The 16,508-nt window shown below is 53.7% G+C and overlaps 1 protein-coding gene and 1 long non-coding RNA gene across 2 annotated transcripts in view; both read right to left on the bottom strand.

Moving 5' to 3' along the window:
• The window catches only part of LOC138681975 (uncharacterized), an 82,869-nt gene that overhangs the window by 44,079 nt on the left and 22,282 nt on the right, over positions 1 to 16,508 (bottom strand). The window lies entirely within an intron of this gene.
• RAB44 (RAB44, member RAS oncogene family) lies at positions 2,632 to 14,755 on the bottom strand. Its single transcript, XM_069771836.1, has 15 exons — positions 14,534 to 14,755; positions 14,323 to 14,437; positions 13,887 to 14,058; positions 13,437 to 13,580; positions 12,978 to 13,068; positions 12,760 to 12,855; positions 12,228 to 12,415; positions 11,781 to 11,829; positions 11,358 to 11,452; positions 6,090 to 10,831; positions 5,516 to 5,597; positions 5,050 to 5,164; positions 4,175 to 4,276; positions 3,277 to 3,353; positions 2,632 to 2,837 (listed from the first exon to the last, which is right to left on the bottom strand). The coding sequence occupies exons 1-15, from the start codon at positions 14,741 to 14,743 to the stop codon at positions 2,753 to 2,755; spliced, it is 6,363 nt and encodes a 2,120-aa protein (XP_069627937.1). The 5' UTR covers positions 14,744 to 14,755; the 3' UTR covers positions 2,632 to 2,752.

Consider the following 16,508-nt stretch of genomic DNA (forward strand, 5'->3'; position numbering starts at 1 on the left):
GCAACACGCTGACCATGTTTTCCAACACACTTTATTGCCTTCGTGGTGTTTCTCTCAACCTGGCAATGAAAAATTCATTTCCAAGTTCAGAGGGGAGGTTTGGAGCGCAGTAACGCTTGGTTTATGCAACACCTTTGGGTCCAAACCCAATCCTTCTTTCTAGGCGTGATTTCTAGTGGAATAAGACAGACATTTCTTTCTGTCTGCTGTGCTGGGAAGCCTTTTCTTTTGCAGATCTCTCTTTTGGGCCATGTTCAAGCTCCCCAGTCTTTCTTTGCAGCAGCAATATTGGAGTTTGAAGGTATTGCTGAATTTGCTGCCATCTAATGGGAGAATTTAGCGTCGGCGACCTCAACTCTTTATTTTGCAAGCAAAAAAAAACCGTTTTCTTGCACAATCCTGCTGCCACTTGGCAAAGCAGCATCTTTCGCACATAATCCCAGCAAATTTAGGCACAGGGAAAAGCTGATCTGATGGCTGGCAGCTGGGCAGTTCTGCACGGGGTCACACAGTCGGGAACCATTGTGGACCCAGTAAAAAGAACCTTTTTGGGTTGATCAACCTGAAATGGTGCTTCTTTTATCGTAGACCAGACTTGCAAAGTATGCTTGGATTTATATTATTTTACAATAAAACAGCAAAGCAGAAATAGTGAAAATGGGTCCAAACAAAACCAAAAAAAGCCATTTTTAGATATCCCAGACACCAAATCCAGGCACCTCTCCAAACTGAGCCACATAAACTCTTCCTGAGGAGCTGTGGTCTTCAGGCAGCTCCTCCCGCTCCATCAGTAAAAATATTTTATAATGAAATACAGTAAAGAGGAATTAACATGGAATGGGAATATAAACATATTGCATTAAGAAAATTAAGTGTTTTAACGATAGAGCCAAGGGAGAATGGCTTGTGGCAGTGGGCAGGCTGGGGGAAGACACTCAGGGGACGGGAGCTTTAGTGGTACAGAGCTGCTGAAGCACTGAGATGGGGTGTGCGGAGGAGAGAACTCATCTCGAAAAGACTCAGAAATTCCTGTGTCACTGCAAAGTTGTACCCTACCTGGTGAAGCTCATAACGCCTGATTTTACTGAGCATGAGCTTGGTCCATCAGTGGTCTCTCTTCATCTCCATTTGCAAATGAACATCATTTCCAGCAAGCGCTTTTGGGTATCACACAGAGCTGGCCCCTTTAAAGGGGTAATTCTGGCAGCAGAACCAAGAAAGTCTGCTCTCGCCAGGCTCTGTGCGTTACAGGTCTCTCCCATGGAGATTTGACATTGTCTGATAAAGACTAAACTTAAACTGCAATTTTTCCATCAATGGGGATGTTGATTAGCTTCAGTTACTCAGGCCTTTATTCATACAGGAGTAGCAACGTCTCATAGCTTTGCAAATCAGTCAGGGACTGCTAAAAACTGTTTGAAGCAGGGAAAGAGAAAACTGGTACATGTACATGGGCATCTGGAGCTCTTAAGCCTTGTTTCTTTGGAAAGCTGAGCTATAACAGAGTCAGAAACATGCAGAATTATATACTTTTTTTTTTTTAATATATAGTGTTATTAGAAAATCAACTCTTGTTGTCACTATATTTCTGTAAAGCAGAAACTGGCTACTATTATGCTTTGCCATAATATACATATAAATAATAATGGCAACAAAAAGCAAATCCATATGAGCAGAATTATTTCCCCAAAATCTGCATGTAAGCACAGTCTTTGAATACAGCTGTTGAACTGCTGGGGGATGAGGCAACACATGAATATATAAAAATACTAACATATAACATTCATATTCTTATTTATTTAGTCTGTATGTCCTTCTCTGCAAAAATAGTTCTCTGCATCAAGCTGTAAAAAGAAAAAAAAACCTTGAAATTGTGACATGTGCTTGTTTAGATTTTTTACGCTGCCTTTTAAAACTGATTCAGTATTTCATAAAGAATCCGTCTCAGTTGCAGGAGGGCAGGGTGCAGCAGCTTGCTCTTCCCTGCCCATCCTGAGAGTTGCTGCAATAGTGCAAAAATCTGCTCTGGGAGCAATGCAATGCAAAGAGGTCTTGCAAGCATTTATCTGATCATATATCCCACCACCCCAGTGCTCTTTCTATTATCCCGGATGTGCTATTGGGGCTTTTGAATTTATTTTGAACAAAGTTTTTAGCAGTTTTCTGTCAAGACCCATTACTGCTCACTGGCACAATAAACCAGGAAAGAGGAAAAACTAGCTTACCTTGCCTGATTGGAAAGACTTACAAAGTGCATTTAGGATATATTGCATATTTCATTGTTCCAGATCAAGTCCGATCAGATTGCAAAGCCAGAGCAAAAGTCACCACTGCATGGCAGCACCGATGTCCCTAACCCCCCCTTGTTTTATACACTGGTCTTCAGGTGACTCCTGGTATTCATTTCTTTTATCCCAAGAAGCGGTTTTGCTCCCTGCTGCTTCCAGTATCATTCCAGCATCTCAGATCCAGCTGCATTCCTTTCCTGCCTCTTTCTTTAGCCTGTTCTTTGTCTCCAAAAGAAAGTGGCAAAGTTTCCCAACAAGTATTTTGGAGGGCTTATGTGCTCTGGGATAATGGCAGGAGATGAACGGGGAAGGGGCCAGGTGACAGCCAGCTCCGCAGCAGCAGCAGAGGGAGATCAGGCAAGGCAGACGCATGGGGAGCAGAGATGGTGTCTGAGGGCTATTTTTATGCTTTTCTGGCTGTCGCTGCAGTTTCAGATCATGGAGGCAGGGGGGTCTGTCCATGACTAGCAGCAGCCCTTTTTCTTCTGGGGTGGCTTTGGTACCTCTGCTGCTTTATTTTTCAATTCATCTTCACGAACTTTGAGCAACCTGGGAGAAAAGGAAGCAAATTAGCCAGGTATTTCCTCCATATTTTGCATTGCTATGCTGTTTGCCTTGACAAGCATCAGTAAAGGAGGCTCAGCATGGCTGAAAGGAGTTAGGAGCCTTCCAGCTCAGGCCAATTTGAGAGCCATGGGCTCTGCTAAAAATGCCAGCCTAAATCAAGTCACAGACAGAATTTATTTCAGTCAACCCAGGAAGAAATCAGCAGCATCCTGAGAAGGGTTTTGTTAATCTCCTTGCAATGCTGACTACTCAGGAGACATCTTACCTTATCTCTGGGTCATCCCAGTGTGCACATGCTGCTCCAAGTTTTCCCTGACATGGAGTCTCAAGTGACAGTTACACACCAGCATTTGGAGTTAAAAAAGCAGAAGGAAGCCCATTAAATTCAGGACAGCTGGCAAAATCCAAGCACATGCCTCACCTGATTAAGCTGACCATGGATTCCAAGACATTGTGGCCCGAGGCAGCACTACATTCGTAAAACATGAGCTGATGCTCCTGGAAGACAGTGAGCCCAAATAGAAATGTAATATTCTTGCATTGGAGTAGCTTAATGTGGGAGTAAATAGCCACAGGACAGTCACAGCCAAGAGGAAACAGGAGGGACTCAAGGAAACAAATAAGTCAGTAACCTATTTACTGGAATACAAGTGTGAAATCCAGGTTGTCTGGTAGCCACAACACCAACTTTTAATACCAAGGAAAAGGCTGACACTGCAGACAGAACAAGATGCGATGCCGTCTGGTTAATGGAGCGAATACAGAGACATAACTAGATGTTCCCAGGTCTTTTGTGCCTGCCAGTGACTACTTTGGGAAAAAAAGCATCTAAACCCTTATCCTGCTGTCTCCATTTGTAAAACTGCTCAATGGATACTGGCCCAAATCCCATAAACTTTGAAATTAAGTCAGTAAAGGTAAGATTCTTCTCACCTAATTTTTATTAGCCATCTATATTTGAAGAGATTAATTGTACTTCAAACATTTCAGTCTTTTTAAAATAGGATAGAGCTTGGTGATTTTATTATTTTTAGGATGCTGGGAAGACATGTGACACTTCACAGCAAAGATAAAGAGAGCTGAAAATGTTTTAATTTATAGATCCAGTTTCATAAACTGTTTTACTGGGGCAGCAAGGGGAAAGCAAGGCAGGGAAGGGTGAAAGATGGGTTCAGAGATCACTTTGCCAGCCACCAATGCACAAAAGGTAAGTTAAGGGCTTTCACCTTTCTTCAGGTCCTCAGGCTGGTGGCATCCATCCTTAGCTGTCCTTGCCCAACTTGGGTGGACAGCACGCTTTAGCAGGGCCATGCACCTACCTTGGCCAAGCGTTCCCCCTCCTCTGTAGGGACCTTTCTGTCTTCAGTGCAGTCGGTTTTGTTCCCAAGAAGCAGAATAGCAACTCCATCTTCTGCTCCTTCCTGGGCAATTAAAGAGGGGAGGATCAGGAGCGTGTCTGAATCTCCCTTGAATCACAGCCAGCCACACTGTCTAGGCACATCCTGGAGCACCGGGAAGGATGCCCACAGATTTGGGCTGATAACAAAACCTTAAATTCTTAAACAAGTTTAACAGCATTTAAGAAGGGGATTTCCCCCCCCCCTTAAGTCATCTGTCCTGGTCTATTAACAGGGCAGAGCACTGAATGAATTAGCCTTGTAGTGAATTCACTTTGTGTTCAACTTCAGGAACCATCCAGGAGATGCTCTGGCTTACATCTACAGGCACTGAGCAAGGTGACATCCTATTTTGTTCCAGCATTTTTAAATGCCGACTTTGTACTTGACTGGAAATCTCTGACAAGAAATTTTTAATAAGACACAAGTTGCCTCCCATTTCCCAGGACTCGAAGTGGACTGTTCTTGATTTAAAAGCATTATCAAAATCACTTTCAACATTTTCCATTCCTCTTTTTGATTTTAAAAAAGTTGGTCATTATCATAATGATGCTATCAACAAATTACCCCAGGAAACACTGCAAAAATGTGAAAATTTTCAGTATCTGAATTTAAATCCGCCAAGAAAAATTGTTTTCTAACCAAAGCAAAGCAGAATGCCCTTTACAAAGGGCTTGGTGACCCCCAGATGTCCATCCTTAACCAGTGGCAGAGATCGGGTGGGGAAATGCTGAGCTCGGATTCACTGCCAGTTCCAAGACCTCAGGGACAGAATGAGGTTTTTCTACTTCACCCACCTGGATGCAGCTCAGCCAGTACCGCACGTCTGAGAAGGAGTACTCCGATGTGATATCGTACATCAGCACAACACCATCCGCCTTCCGGAAGAACTGCTTGGTCATACTGTGGTACCTGTGTACATTTTAAATGGTCACCAATAAGGTCTAAGGAGCTTTTGCCTAGGAGCGATCTGAAATCCCAGTGGGAAAGCTGGAAACGCATGTCTACAAAAAAGGCAAAACCCAGATTTTGCTCCTATCCTGATCACAGAGGCCATACAAACAGCCCGAGTGCTTATTTTTATCTTAATTACTTCCTTTATTATTCTTTATCAGATCACACACTGTACAGAGTCCCTTCTTAAACAACCCCTCCTTTGCTTAGCAAAGCCAAGAACATTCCTTTCCACTAAACTACCAGAAAAAAAACCCCACAAACCAACCCACAGGTTGCTCTCCTTAGGCAGACAGCACAGCACCTCACCTTTCTTGACCAGCTGAGTCCCACAGGCGGAGAGCAAAGTGCTTGTTGTCCACAATGAGGTTTTTGACCTGATAATCCAGTCCTAGGAGACAAAAAAAAGAGATATTTTGATACTGTAGAGTTCATCCTTGTGACAGAGGATGGATGGAGAAAGTACATGGTGCAGGTGTGGTCTGAGGCTGCAGCTCCAGCGCGCTGGTCTTAAGTGAACCTCCAGCTTTTAGATCTTTGATGGCTGGATTTTGGGAAGGTCTCTAGTCTCATGATGAGTAAAACCAGGTTGGTTAAAAGAGAAGAATATAGCTGAAAGGCAAAGCAGGGAAGAAAGCACCAGGGCCATTACTATTGGTGCCCCTAGCGAGGGCAAGGAGGGCCAGCATTGCCTGCTCAGGACCATCCAGACGTGAAGTTGGTGGTCCTATTTGGTCCTTGGTGACATGTTGTATAGCATGTGGCGTGAGCTGTAACATGCATGTAATAATCACCAGAAGCTTGTGGGGTGGAGGAGAGGGGATTGTGAAGGTCACCCAAGCAGGTGCAGAGCTGTGCTGGAGAGGAGCTGGAGGAGACCTACCTACTGTGGCGGTGAGGTGTGGGTTGAAGGTGTCGGTGTGCAACCGGTACAGGAATGATGTTTTGCCCACGTGGGAGTCCCCGATGAACAGCACGTTGTAGAGGTGGTCTGGCTCCAGGGAGGCTTCAGGAGAACCCCTTGGGGCAGGTCCTCCCCCATCTGCAGTCACAGGCCCTGGCTTTCCTGGGCTGGGCTCACCTTTCTGGCTCATTCTCCGCCCAACTTCTTGCTTCTTCTCCCATTGATCAACATTAAGGTCTTCACTCTGTTCTCCCAAGTGTTGCTTTTGAGGCTGCATGCTGCTGTTGTCTGCATCCCTCAGTGAGCTGTCTCCAAGGACCATCCCCAGCTGGTCATTCCCAGCATCTTCCTCCTGTTGGACCCTCATGTGAAGGGTTGATACTGGTGGCATCTCTTGTTTTGGAGGTTCAGCAGGTCCGGCAGCTACCTGCTCTGTTTCCATCACATGCAGTGGCTTCTCCTTCAGCTGCTGGCAAGCAGTGTGAAGCCTCACCTTATCTGCCTGTGCCGAGACCTGCTCCTGAAGCTCGCTTTGGACTGCCTGTCCCGAAGCGCCTAGCCGCCGCACATCTGGAATGAGAACATCCTTCTGCATCATCGTTTCCAGCTTTAGCGTGCTGATTTGTAACGGCACCTCGAAGACCAGGGAGGCCAGCTCAAACGCACCATCATCACGGCCCTGCTTTAGCCCTAGACCCTGAGTTTCAACTAAACTCACCCCCGTCTCCAGCCTCTCTCCCTGCACCACCTCCAGACCTTGAGCTCCATCCAGAAGCCTCCCCTCTGCAGCAGCTCTCTCTCCCTGTGGTAATTCCAGTGTCTGGGTGTCCTCCAGGATCTGCCCATGAGGACCAGTGAGTGCTCCCAGCTTTACTTCCAGACCAGGACCCTCAGCAGCAGCGGCACACTCAGGGTAGGAAGCAGCCTCAAGTGGAGGGGACACACGTCCACCAGCAGCTCCCTCCCACGTGTCTGCAGCGTGAGCTGCATGCAGACCTGCCTCCAAACCAGGAGGCTGGCTCTGCTCCCCTTCCCACATCCCAGTTGCATCCAAGTGCACCAGATCTGCCTCTGTGCTCCCTGCCGAGGTTGATTTGAGCTCCTCTGCCTCTGTAAGCAGCTGCACATTTACATCAGTTCTCTGAATCTCCAATGTGTCTGGGATTACAGCCTCCTCAGGGGGCTGCACACCTGCACCAGCCCCTTCTCCCTGCCCAACTCCTGCTCCCTGCAGATCAAGCACAGGCTCGTGTGGCAGCCCATGCTCACCCTGCCCTTGTTCCCCATCCTCAGCCTCCTCCCCAAGCTGCATGGCTGCACGGTCCTCCCCTCCCTGGGGGGTTTCTGGGCTGGCACCCCCATGAAGTTGCATCTCTGCCCAGGAGTCCTTTGCCCCCACCACTTCCACTAACTCTGGTGTATCAACCTGATCCAGGGGTTGCACATCTGTAGCCACGCTCCCTGCCTGCTCTGTCCCAAGGGAGCCAGCCTCACTCAGAGGCTGCAGATCTGTCTCACTGCTCGCTCCTGGGGTCAATAGGAGCTCATCCACCTCTGCAAGCAGCTGCACATTGGCATCAGTGCTCTGGTCCTCCAGCAAGTCCAGGCTTTCACCCGAATCCCACAGTTGCACGCCTGCGTCAGCCACCTCTCCCTGCCCAGCTCCTGCTCCCCGCGGACCAAGCACAGACTCATGTGGCAGCCCATGCTCCCCCAGCCCTTGTCCCCCATCCTCAGCCTCATCCCTGAGCTGCACGGCTCTTCTGGTCTTCCTGCCCTGTGGGGCTTCTGCACCAAGACCCCCATGAAGCTGCATGTCTGCCCAGGAGTCCTCTGCCTTCAACTCCACTAACTCCTGTTTATCATGTTTATCAGCCTGATCCAGGGGTTGCACATCTGTAGCCACGCTCCCTCCCTGCTCTGTCCCCAGGGAGCTGGCCTCACCCGGGGGCTGCAGATCTATCTCACTGCTCCCTCCTGGGGTCAGTTCGAGCTCATCCACCTTTGCAAGCGGCTGCATGTTTGCATCTCTGCTTTGAACCTCCAGTGTGTCCAGGATTACAGCCTCCTCAGGGGGCTGCACGCCTGCACCAGCCCCTTCTTCACACCTGACTCCTGCTCCCTGCGGATCAAGCACAGGCTCGTGTGGCAGCCCATGCTCACCCTGCCCTTGTTCCCCATCCTCAGCCTCCTCCCCAAGCTGCATGGCTGCACGGTCCTCCCCTCTCTGGAGGGTTTCTGGGCTGGCACCCCCATGCAGCTGTGTGTCTGTCCAGGAGTCCTCTGCCTCCACCACTTCCACTAACTCTGGTGTATCAACCTGATCCAGGGGTTGCACATCTGTAGCCACGCTCCCTGCCTGCTCTGTCCCCGGGGACCTAACCTCACTTGGCAGCTGCAGATCTGCCTCCATGCTCCCTCCTGGGGTCATTTCGAGCTCATCTGCCTCTGCAGGCTGCTGCACGTTGGCATCAGTGCTCTGGTCCTCCAGCAAGTCCAGGCTTTCACCCGACTCCCACAGTTGCACGCCTGCATCAGCCACCTCTCCCTGCCCAACTCCTGCTCCCCGCGGACCAAGCACAGACTCATGTGGCAGCCCATGCTCCCCCAGCCCTTGTCCCCCATCCTCAGCCTCATCCCCAAGCTGTATGGCTGCATGGTCCCCTCCTCTATGCGGGGTTTCTGGGCTGGCACCCCCATGAAGCTGCATCTCTGCCCAGGAGTCCTCTGCCTCCACCACTTCCACTAACTCTGGTGTATCAACCTGATCCAGGGGTTGCACATACAGAGCCACGCTCCCTCCCTGCTCTGTCCCCAGGGACCTAACCTCACTTGGCAGCTGCAGATCTGTCTCACTGCTCCCTCCTGGGGTCAATCTGAGCTCGTCCACCTCTGCAAGCAGCTGCACATTGCCATCAGAGCTCTGAACCTCCAGCATGTCCAACATTACAGCCTCCTCAGGGGACTGCACATCAGCAGCAGCCCCCGCTCCCTGCCTGATCGTCACTCCATGGGGGTAAAGCAAAGCCTCTTGTGGCAGGCCACACTCACCGTGTCCTTGTTCCCCATCCTCAGCCTCCTCCAGGAGATGTACGGCTGCACATTCGCCCCCTCCCTGGAGGGTTTCTGGGCTGGCACCTCCATGCAGCTGCGTGTCTGCCTGGGAGTCCTCTGTCTCCACCGTTTCCAGTGCCTGAGCCTTAACTGGGAACAGCCCACCCAGATCTGGGCTCCCTGCAGGTGTTTCTGCTGGGGAAGGACCCTCACCATGCACTGCAGCAGCACCCATTTCCTCCCCCAGCCCTAACTCTGGTTTATCATCCTTCTCCAGTGGTTGCACACCTGGAGCTACGCTCCCTCCCTGCTCTGTCCCCACAGAGCCGGCCTCGCTCAGGGGCTGCAGAGCTGCCTTCAACTCTGCAAGCAGCTGCATGTTGGCATTGTTGCTCTGGGCCTCCAGCGGTTGCACATCTGTTCCCGCTCCACCTTCCTGCGTGTCGGCGGGTGGCACAGCCGCCAGCAGCGGCACCTCTGCACCCACGCTCCCTCCCCATCCTGCCTCTCCCCTCGCAGACTCACTCTGCGGTTGCGGTTCTGCCTCCCTGGGTTGTGTTACCTCCACCTCCCCTTCCTCGGCCCTGGCTCTGCTGCTCCCTCCATGCTGAGCTGGGGCTGGCAGCACGTCAGCATCTAAGGTTTCTCCCTGGGGCTGCACCTCTGCACTGACATGCTCTTCATCCAGCACCCCGGGGCCAGGAGCCACTGTCACCTCGGGGAGGACACCGTCCTTCTGGGCTGCTCCCATTCGTGCCTCAACCTGGGATGGTGGCTCTGGCTCCAGGTGCTCTCCTGGCTTTATTCCAAGTTTTTCTGAGAGCCCCGATGGCAGGTCAGGCTCTTCCCCCAGACCCATGTCCAGGGGCTGTCCATGCTCTCCTGGAGCCACAGCTGGGCCAAGCTCATCTGCAGCAAGCTGCCATCCCGCTGCTAGTACTGCCTCCCCAGGCTCAGGTGGCCCCAGACCTGTCTCCAGATTTTCTCCCTGACTTAATGCCACTTCCTCAGCTTCTCCTGGCGGCTGTACCTTTTCCCAACCTATTTTTTCCTCCATCCATCCTTCTCCCTCCACCTCCATCAGTGCCTGCTCTCCTGCCTCTGTGCTCTCTCCCGGTGCTTCTTGCAGATGCTGAGCTGCCTTTAGCATCAGCTCCTTCACACCAGTGCCCTTTCCCTGCAGGAATAACATCCTCCGTGCGTCCTCTGGGCTCTCTCCCTGCTCTGCCCCTGGCTCCTGAGCCCTGCGGTGCCTGGCTCCCACAGACGCACCAGCCTGTGTCGTGTCCAGAGCACAAAGCTCAGCTGCGGCCGGTCTCTCTTTCAGGTCTCCTTCAAACGGCTCGTGAGCGACGTGGCTGGGGAGGGTCTCTTGCAGGACCCCGGGGGTTGTGCCATGGGCTGTGGCTGCCTCCGGCCCCGTTTGGGGCTCAGCATCATCCTGGGGGTGACAGGCAGCGTCTGCTGGCACAGGGGGTGTAGCCGGTGCCTGTGGCTTCAGCTGTTTGCTCAGAGCCGCTATTGCATCATTCATCTCTCTTAGCAAAGAGCTTTGGTTAGAAAAGTGTTCCTTTTTGAGAAATTCTGGGAAGGGGTCCTCTTCCATGGAGCTCGCTCTCAGCGGGGCTCCCAAAAGGCTTATTTCTGCTGGCAGCATTTCCCAAACCCTGGAAAGGGCAGAAAATGGGGGGAGGTCAGTCCAGTTTCCAGGTCAGGCTGCAGCTCCCTCCCAACTGCTTGGGCTGGACCTGGGGGGGTCCACTCCTCCACCACCTCACCCTGCCCCTCTCCAAACCCGACTCTATTTACCCTCTGAGTGTACTGGAGGTTCACACGGGTAGTGATGGGGACAGGGGAAAGGGGGATGCACACCCAAGGAGACAGACCAGGGGCTGTATCCTGCCCAGCAAGCTAGCATGCTTCTTCCCAGGCTCTGTGTTCACATTATCGGAGATGAAAAGACAACTCTTGGCCAGGTACGGTGAGTGCCTGAGCCAAGGGAGCAATGCAGGATGGCAAGCTAGGGTAAGCAATCTGATCTCCAGGATGAGAGATGAGTGGGTGGAAAAAGAGCATTAAAAGGAGTTAATGTCATGTTTTGCCTGGAGAGGGTAGAGGACTTGGTGCTTAGCACTGGTTTGCAGATATCAAGGGCATGAGCTGAAGCAGCAGCTGTGACTGAGGACCTCTTACACTTGGTGGGTGCTCTTGACTTTGGGCTTGCCACTCTGGGACCCCAGCCTGGTCCACATCTCGGAGCGGTACTTCTCACTCTTCTCCAGACTCATCTGCAGTATAGAGGGTGGGAAGGGGAGAGAGAAAAGTGCTTGGTGAAGGAGCATACCCACCTGAAATGATGCCGAGCTCTCTGGCAGAGAGATGTACCCGCCCAAAATCTTGGGGGTATCAGAAGTAACACGCTGCTAACCCCTCCCCCCCCTTCCCAAGCATCTGTATGGCACCGTGCCGACCCAGTTGAGAAAGCTTTCAGGGGAGACATTGCCTCTGCTGCAGAAGCATCCTGTGCTTTTGGGGTCCCCAGCAGTCCCAAACTGAACAGCACAAGGCCCTGGAGCACGGACACCCACCCCATCCCCACACACCCAGCTGCAGTACCTGTGGGGATGGGGGCATCTCGCTGGGCAGCTCTGCAGCCACTCTGTCCCTGCAAACACAGAGCACAGGGGTCAAAATGGCAATTTGCATCCTCTACACCGCATCCATCCCTGCCCCAGGGTAGTCCCCAGCCCTGGAGGCAGTGATGGGCTGGAGCAGGACAGCAAAACCCACAAGCCTTGGATCAGTCCTTGTTGGGTCTTTCTGGGTGAAGGACATCCCCATCTCTGCTAGCACTGCCCTACAGGGACATGTTCAGTGCATGGTGCTGATAATCCTGGCTTTTTTTCTGATGCATTTCACACCAAGCCGTGATTAACTTACACTGTGGAGACCACTGAAGCACAGCAATGGCCGAGACCTATCAAACTCATTCCCCATCCACTGCAAGCCCCAGGAGGAAACCTCATAGGTGCAGAGGGAGATGCTGGTCTCTCAGCTACTCACCCGGGCTCCTCCACGTTCTCCCAAGCCACCGCAGCCCTCGCTGTCTGCAGGCGCCCGTGGGTCTGCTGGAGCTGCTGGTGGAGGTGCTGCAGGCGGTCCTCCAGCACCCGGTTGCTCTCCTCCAGCTGCTGGTTTTCAGTGCTGGTGGCTTGCTGCATGCTGCGGAGGCTGCGGCACCGCATCTCCAGCTGCGGGATGGCAGCCAGGACACTCACACCCCGCCAGGACCCTCACACCCTGCCAGCACCCTCATGCAAACAAATTATGGATAACCATCTCCTCTAGACCTGGGGATGAATTTTTCCCCCTGAAGGTGGTGGGTGGGAAATTCAACTTGGGTCCTCTGGGGATGGAGGGGAGCACGGGGATGGGGGTGGCAAAGGTGGTGGTGATGGAGGTCTTATGTGACAACCCGCATCAAAGGCTGGTGGGGACAGACCAGGATCAGCTGTATAACACCCTGTTGCTGCTATGGGCACAGCCTAGAGACCCCGTACGCACGATGGGGGGCTGGGGCTTGGGGCCAGCTCACCTCCATTTGTGCCATGACCAAGCGCTGCACCTCCCTCTCGCTGGCATCCAGCGCTCGCTGCAGCTCCATGCTGTGCTGGTGGCTCCGGGCCACGCTCTGGGATAGCAACAAGGATGTTAGCAGCCACTCACCCATCTGGGAGCTGCCACAGGGGTTTGAGGGTGCTGGGTCCCCTCCCAGGGTGGATGGCAAGGGGAGAGGAATAGCTGGTGACCCACCTGCTGCTCCAGCCGCTGCTGCTCCTGCTGAATCTGCTGCTCCAGGGCCTCACAGAGCTGCTGCACCTCCTTGTCATGCTCAGCCACACGCCTGCCGGAGATAGCACGGCCAGAGGGGTGGTCAGACCCTGCTGCAGTGGGTGCAGGTGCCTGGGACCCCACATTGCCCATGGGACCTGCAGGCTGCAGCTGGGTCAGCCCGGAGGGGTTCACCCAGCAAGGACGTGTCCAGCAGTCTGAGTCTGGCACTTTGCCATCCCGTGTGTGACTGTAGAGGGAGCCCGGCCCCAAACGTCGGCTCCCAGTGGAACCGCTGTTCCAGCCACTGATGGTGATGCTGAAAGCACCCAGGTTTCTCCCTCCTTGGATGCATCTCCACGGCTGGGGTGAGCAGGGGGTCCCATCCCTGTCCCCATCCTTCCCCATCCTGTCCCTCTCCACTGCCCTGGGGTGACTCACTTGTTCAGGGTCGCCTTCAAAGCCTCCTTCTTGCTCCTGGCTTCTTGGATACGGTGCCTCATCTTGGCCAGAAAGTCTTCCAGGTTGCCCAGGAGTTGGGGTTCGTCCTCCCGGAGCTTCACCCAGAGCTGCCAGATCTCCTGTCTGCAGGGAGAGGGGTGTTTCATGGTGAGCATCCCCCCAAAGGCGGGCCAGCTATGGGATCCCAGGTCATTTAGCTCACACCGTTCAGGACACATGGTCCTGGGGGACAGACGAGCATTGGGGTGACCGTGATCCTGTCCCCTGCTCCTGCGCTTGGAGCAAAGGCACCTCTAAGCCATTTCTGTGCTCACTGCCTGCATGGGGATCAAATGAGGGGAATACCCTGCCCTGTCCCAAGCCTTTCCCCCTAGGGCAGCTCAGCCCCATCCTGCAGGACACCCACGGGTGCTAAACAGGGTGGCTTACTCTTCAGAGACGTTGTCCGTGCCCAGCTGCTCCATGAAGGCAGCAAAGTGTCTCTGCTCCTCACTGTCCGCCCCATCCATCGCTGGGCTGGGGAGGACCAAGCGGACCCTCCGGGATGCTGTTTTCCGCCGGCGGTGATTCCTGGTAGCTTTTTGGGAGCTCAGGAACTGCCCTGCCAACAGATACCCCAAACCCTCAGTGCCCGGCCAGGGCAACAGCAAAGCCCAGACTCCAACACTTCCCACCCCATGGCTTCGACAAGCCGCTTCAGCACAATAGGACCCCTCACCATGCCAGCCATAGGCTGAGACCCGGGCATGGGGACACTTTTTGGGCCATCATGTGCCACCCAGCAAGGGGACTGTTTCAGGTTCCCCCACCGGGGCCATGTCCAGGATCAGCCCAGGCTGCTTGGACGCAGCGTGCTGGCACTTACAGAGCCCGGCAGTGAACTCCTCGGTGCTTAACCGCCCGGTGCCGGCAGCATCCAGCCCATCAAAGATGAGCTCCAGCTCCTCTGTGCTGCATGGGAAATCTTCCTCCTGCAGTTTCTAAGAACAAAGCAAATCAGGGGAAACACCTACCCATCATCCAGGCTCCAGCTACTGCAGCAGCATTTGACACGAGACGATATCCCCATCCCTTACCTGCATGTCTGAGCGGGTGACGAACCCCGCCTGGTCCTTGTCCTGCTTCCTGAAGAAGTCCTGCATTCTCTGCACCATTTCAGATGCTCCCGGCAGCTCCTCGCTGGGGCTGGGAGCTGCTGCCGGTGCCTCACCGGAGCCCTCCTGCAGCTGCCTTCGCCGGCTGGAGCCCATACGCCGGCCCTTGGTGGCCGCCCGGCGCTCTGCCATAGCTCCCGGCTCAGTCCTGCTGAGGGGGAAAACAGCGGGTGCTGAGCCTCAGCCAGCTCTCTCCTTGCCGGAGACCTTTGCTCTGGCGTGATGGGAGATGGTGGAGCAGGACTGAGCTGGACATTCATTTTGGCTGGTGTAAAGGGCCCCCGGGTTTGGCAATAGGAAGGGAGGCACTTATCTCTGATTGCACAGCATAAACGGAGCCTCGACCCACAGCAAGCATCAGCCATCCCCACCAGCTTCAAGCCCAGCACCCACTGGGCGAGTGGCTTCTCCTGCCACCGGCCAAGCACCCATCCCAAATCTGCCCGTGCTCTGCCCCGGCTGTGGAGGATGCACAGGGCACCAGCACAGCTCGAGAGTCACCGGTGAGGTGACACAGCTAAGAGGTGACACCAGCAAAGGACCAGCCAAGGTGATGCTGGAGATCTGGGCAAAATGTGCTGGCTCCACCTGCTTTCTTGGAACTCATCAGCAGCTTTTAGAATTCCTCCCCCAGCTTTCACAGCTGTGAGTCACCTCCGGGGAGAGCTGTGTGAGACCTCGGGGAGGTTTCCATCATGCCTGCATGCTCGCCCCAGCTTGTGGGGTCTGAGCTTGGGACCCCCCCCCTCCCACTCCCCTCTCCCCATCCTGAATGGGTGGCAACATCACCAGCAGCCGCTGCGCCATCACTGTGAGGGGCTGTTCTCTGCACGAGAAAGCTGAAAAAATGACCGGAGGAAACCATGGCCACAGAGAGCGGCTGATGGAGAGCGAGGGCCATGCTTGAGGCACCTGATGGTCACAGCCTGGCTTTCTGTTCCCGGCCCAGGGACACCCCCCAGCTACTCCAGCCCTCTGTCCCTTTCCTCCTGCAACATGAACAGCGATTCTGCTAAATCCTGGGGTACACCAGAAATGTGGGAACAGGGCCCCAAAACACCCCCATCCCCTTGAAGCACAACACTTGCAAGTGCTATCCAGTAGCAATACGTGGACACGAGGGGGTTCTGAGGAGTCACTGGAGCCCCACGGGACACCCAGCAAGCCAGGGACAGAAACCAGGTGCCTTTATGGTGGTCCCAGCCTCTAAGACAGCAGAAGCAGGAGCTCTGGGGGGGGGCAGATGGGGTTGGTTAAGGCATTGAAAAGCCCCCAGTTACCTGCCCCAGCCTCAGGGGCTGAGCTGAGCCCACCACACAAAGCAGGTGCAGAACAAGAAGGGAGGCTGCGATGGGAACCACGCACCTCCCAGTCCCGGCTGAGCAAGGACCCTTCCCCGCCACAGCATCACTGACTCCCGACGACCTGTCTCCCCTCCAAAACACCCCACGATACTCCCAGTCATCAGAAAAGGGCTCCTAGCCTCAGTCCCCCCACTGACAGCCAGAAAAAGCCTCCCCAGCTCACCAACAGTGAGAAAACCCCCTTATTTTCCTTGCTTTTCTATTTTTTAAGGCGACGCATGAGCTACCCCCAGAGCAGCAAAGCTTACCTTACCTGTGTGCCCAGAGGGACCCTCAGTTTTGGGGTGCACAGGACAGAGAGGCTCCCCAGGCCGGGAGGGATGCTGGTCCCGTGCTGACGGTGTTTGACCTGCCAGGCGCCTGAACTCTCATTTTCTCTCTTACTCAAGGCGGCTTTCCGTTTTTGGGTTACACTCAACTGCCGGTGCTCACATGTTTCCTGTTTGCCGCATTGCAAGCAGGGTGCGAGAAGGGCCTATCCGGAGGGTCACCGTCCCGCCAAGCTCCCCCCAGATCCCAAAGCAAGGGCACTG

Source organism: Haliaeetus albicilla, chromosome 26, assembly GCF_947461875.1.
Source record: "Haliaeetus albicilla chromosome 26, bHalAlb1.1, whole genome shotgun sequence".
Taxonomy (NCBI): domain Eukaryota; kingdom Metazoa; phylum Chordata; class Aves; order Accipitriformes; family Accipitridae; genus Haliaeetus; species Haliaeetus albicilla.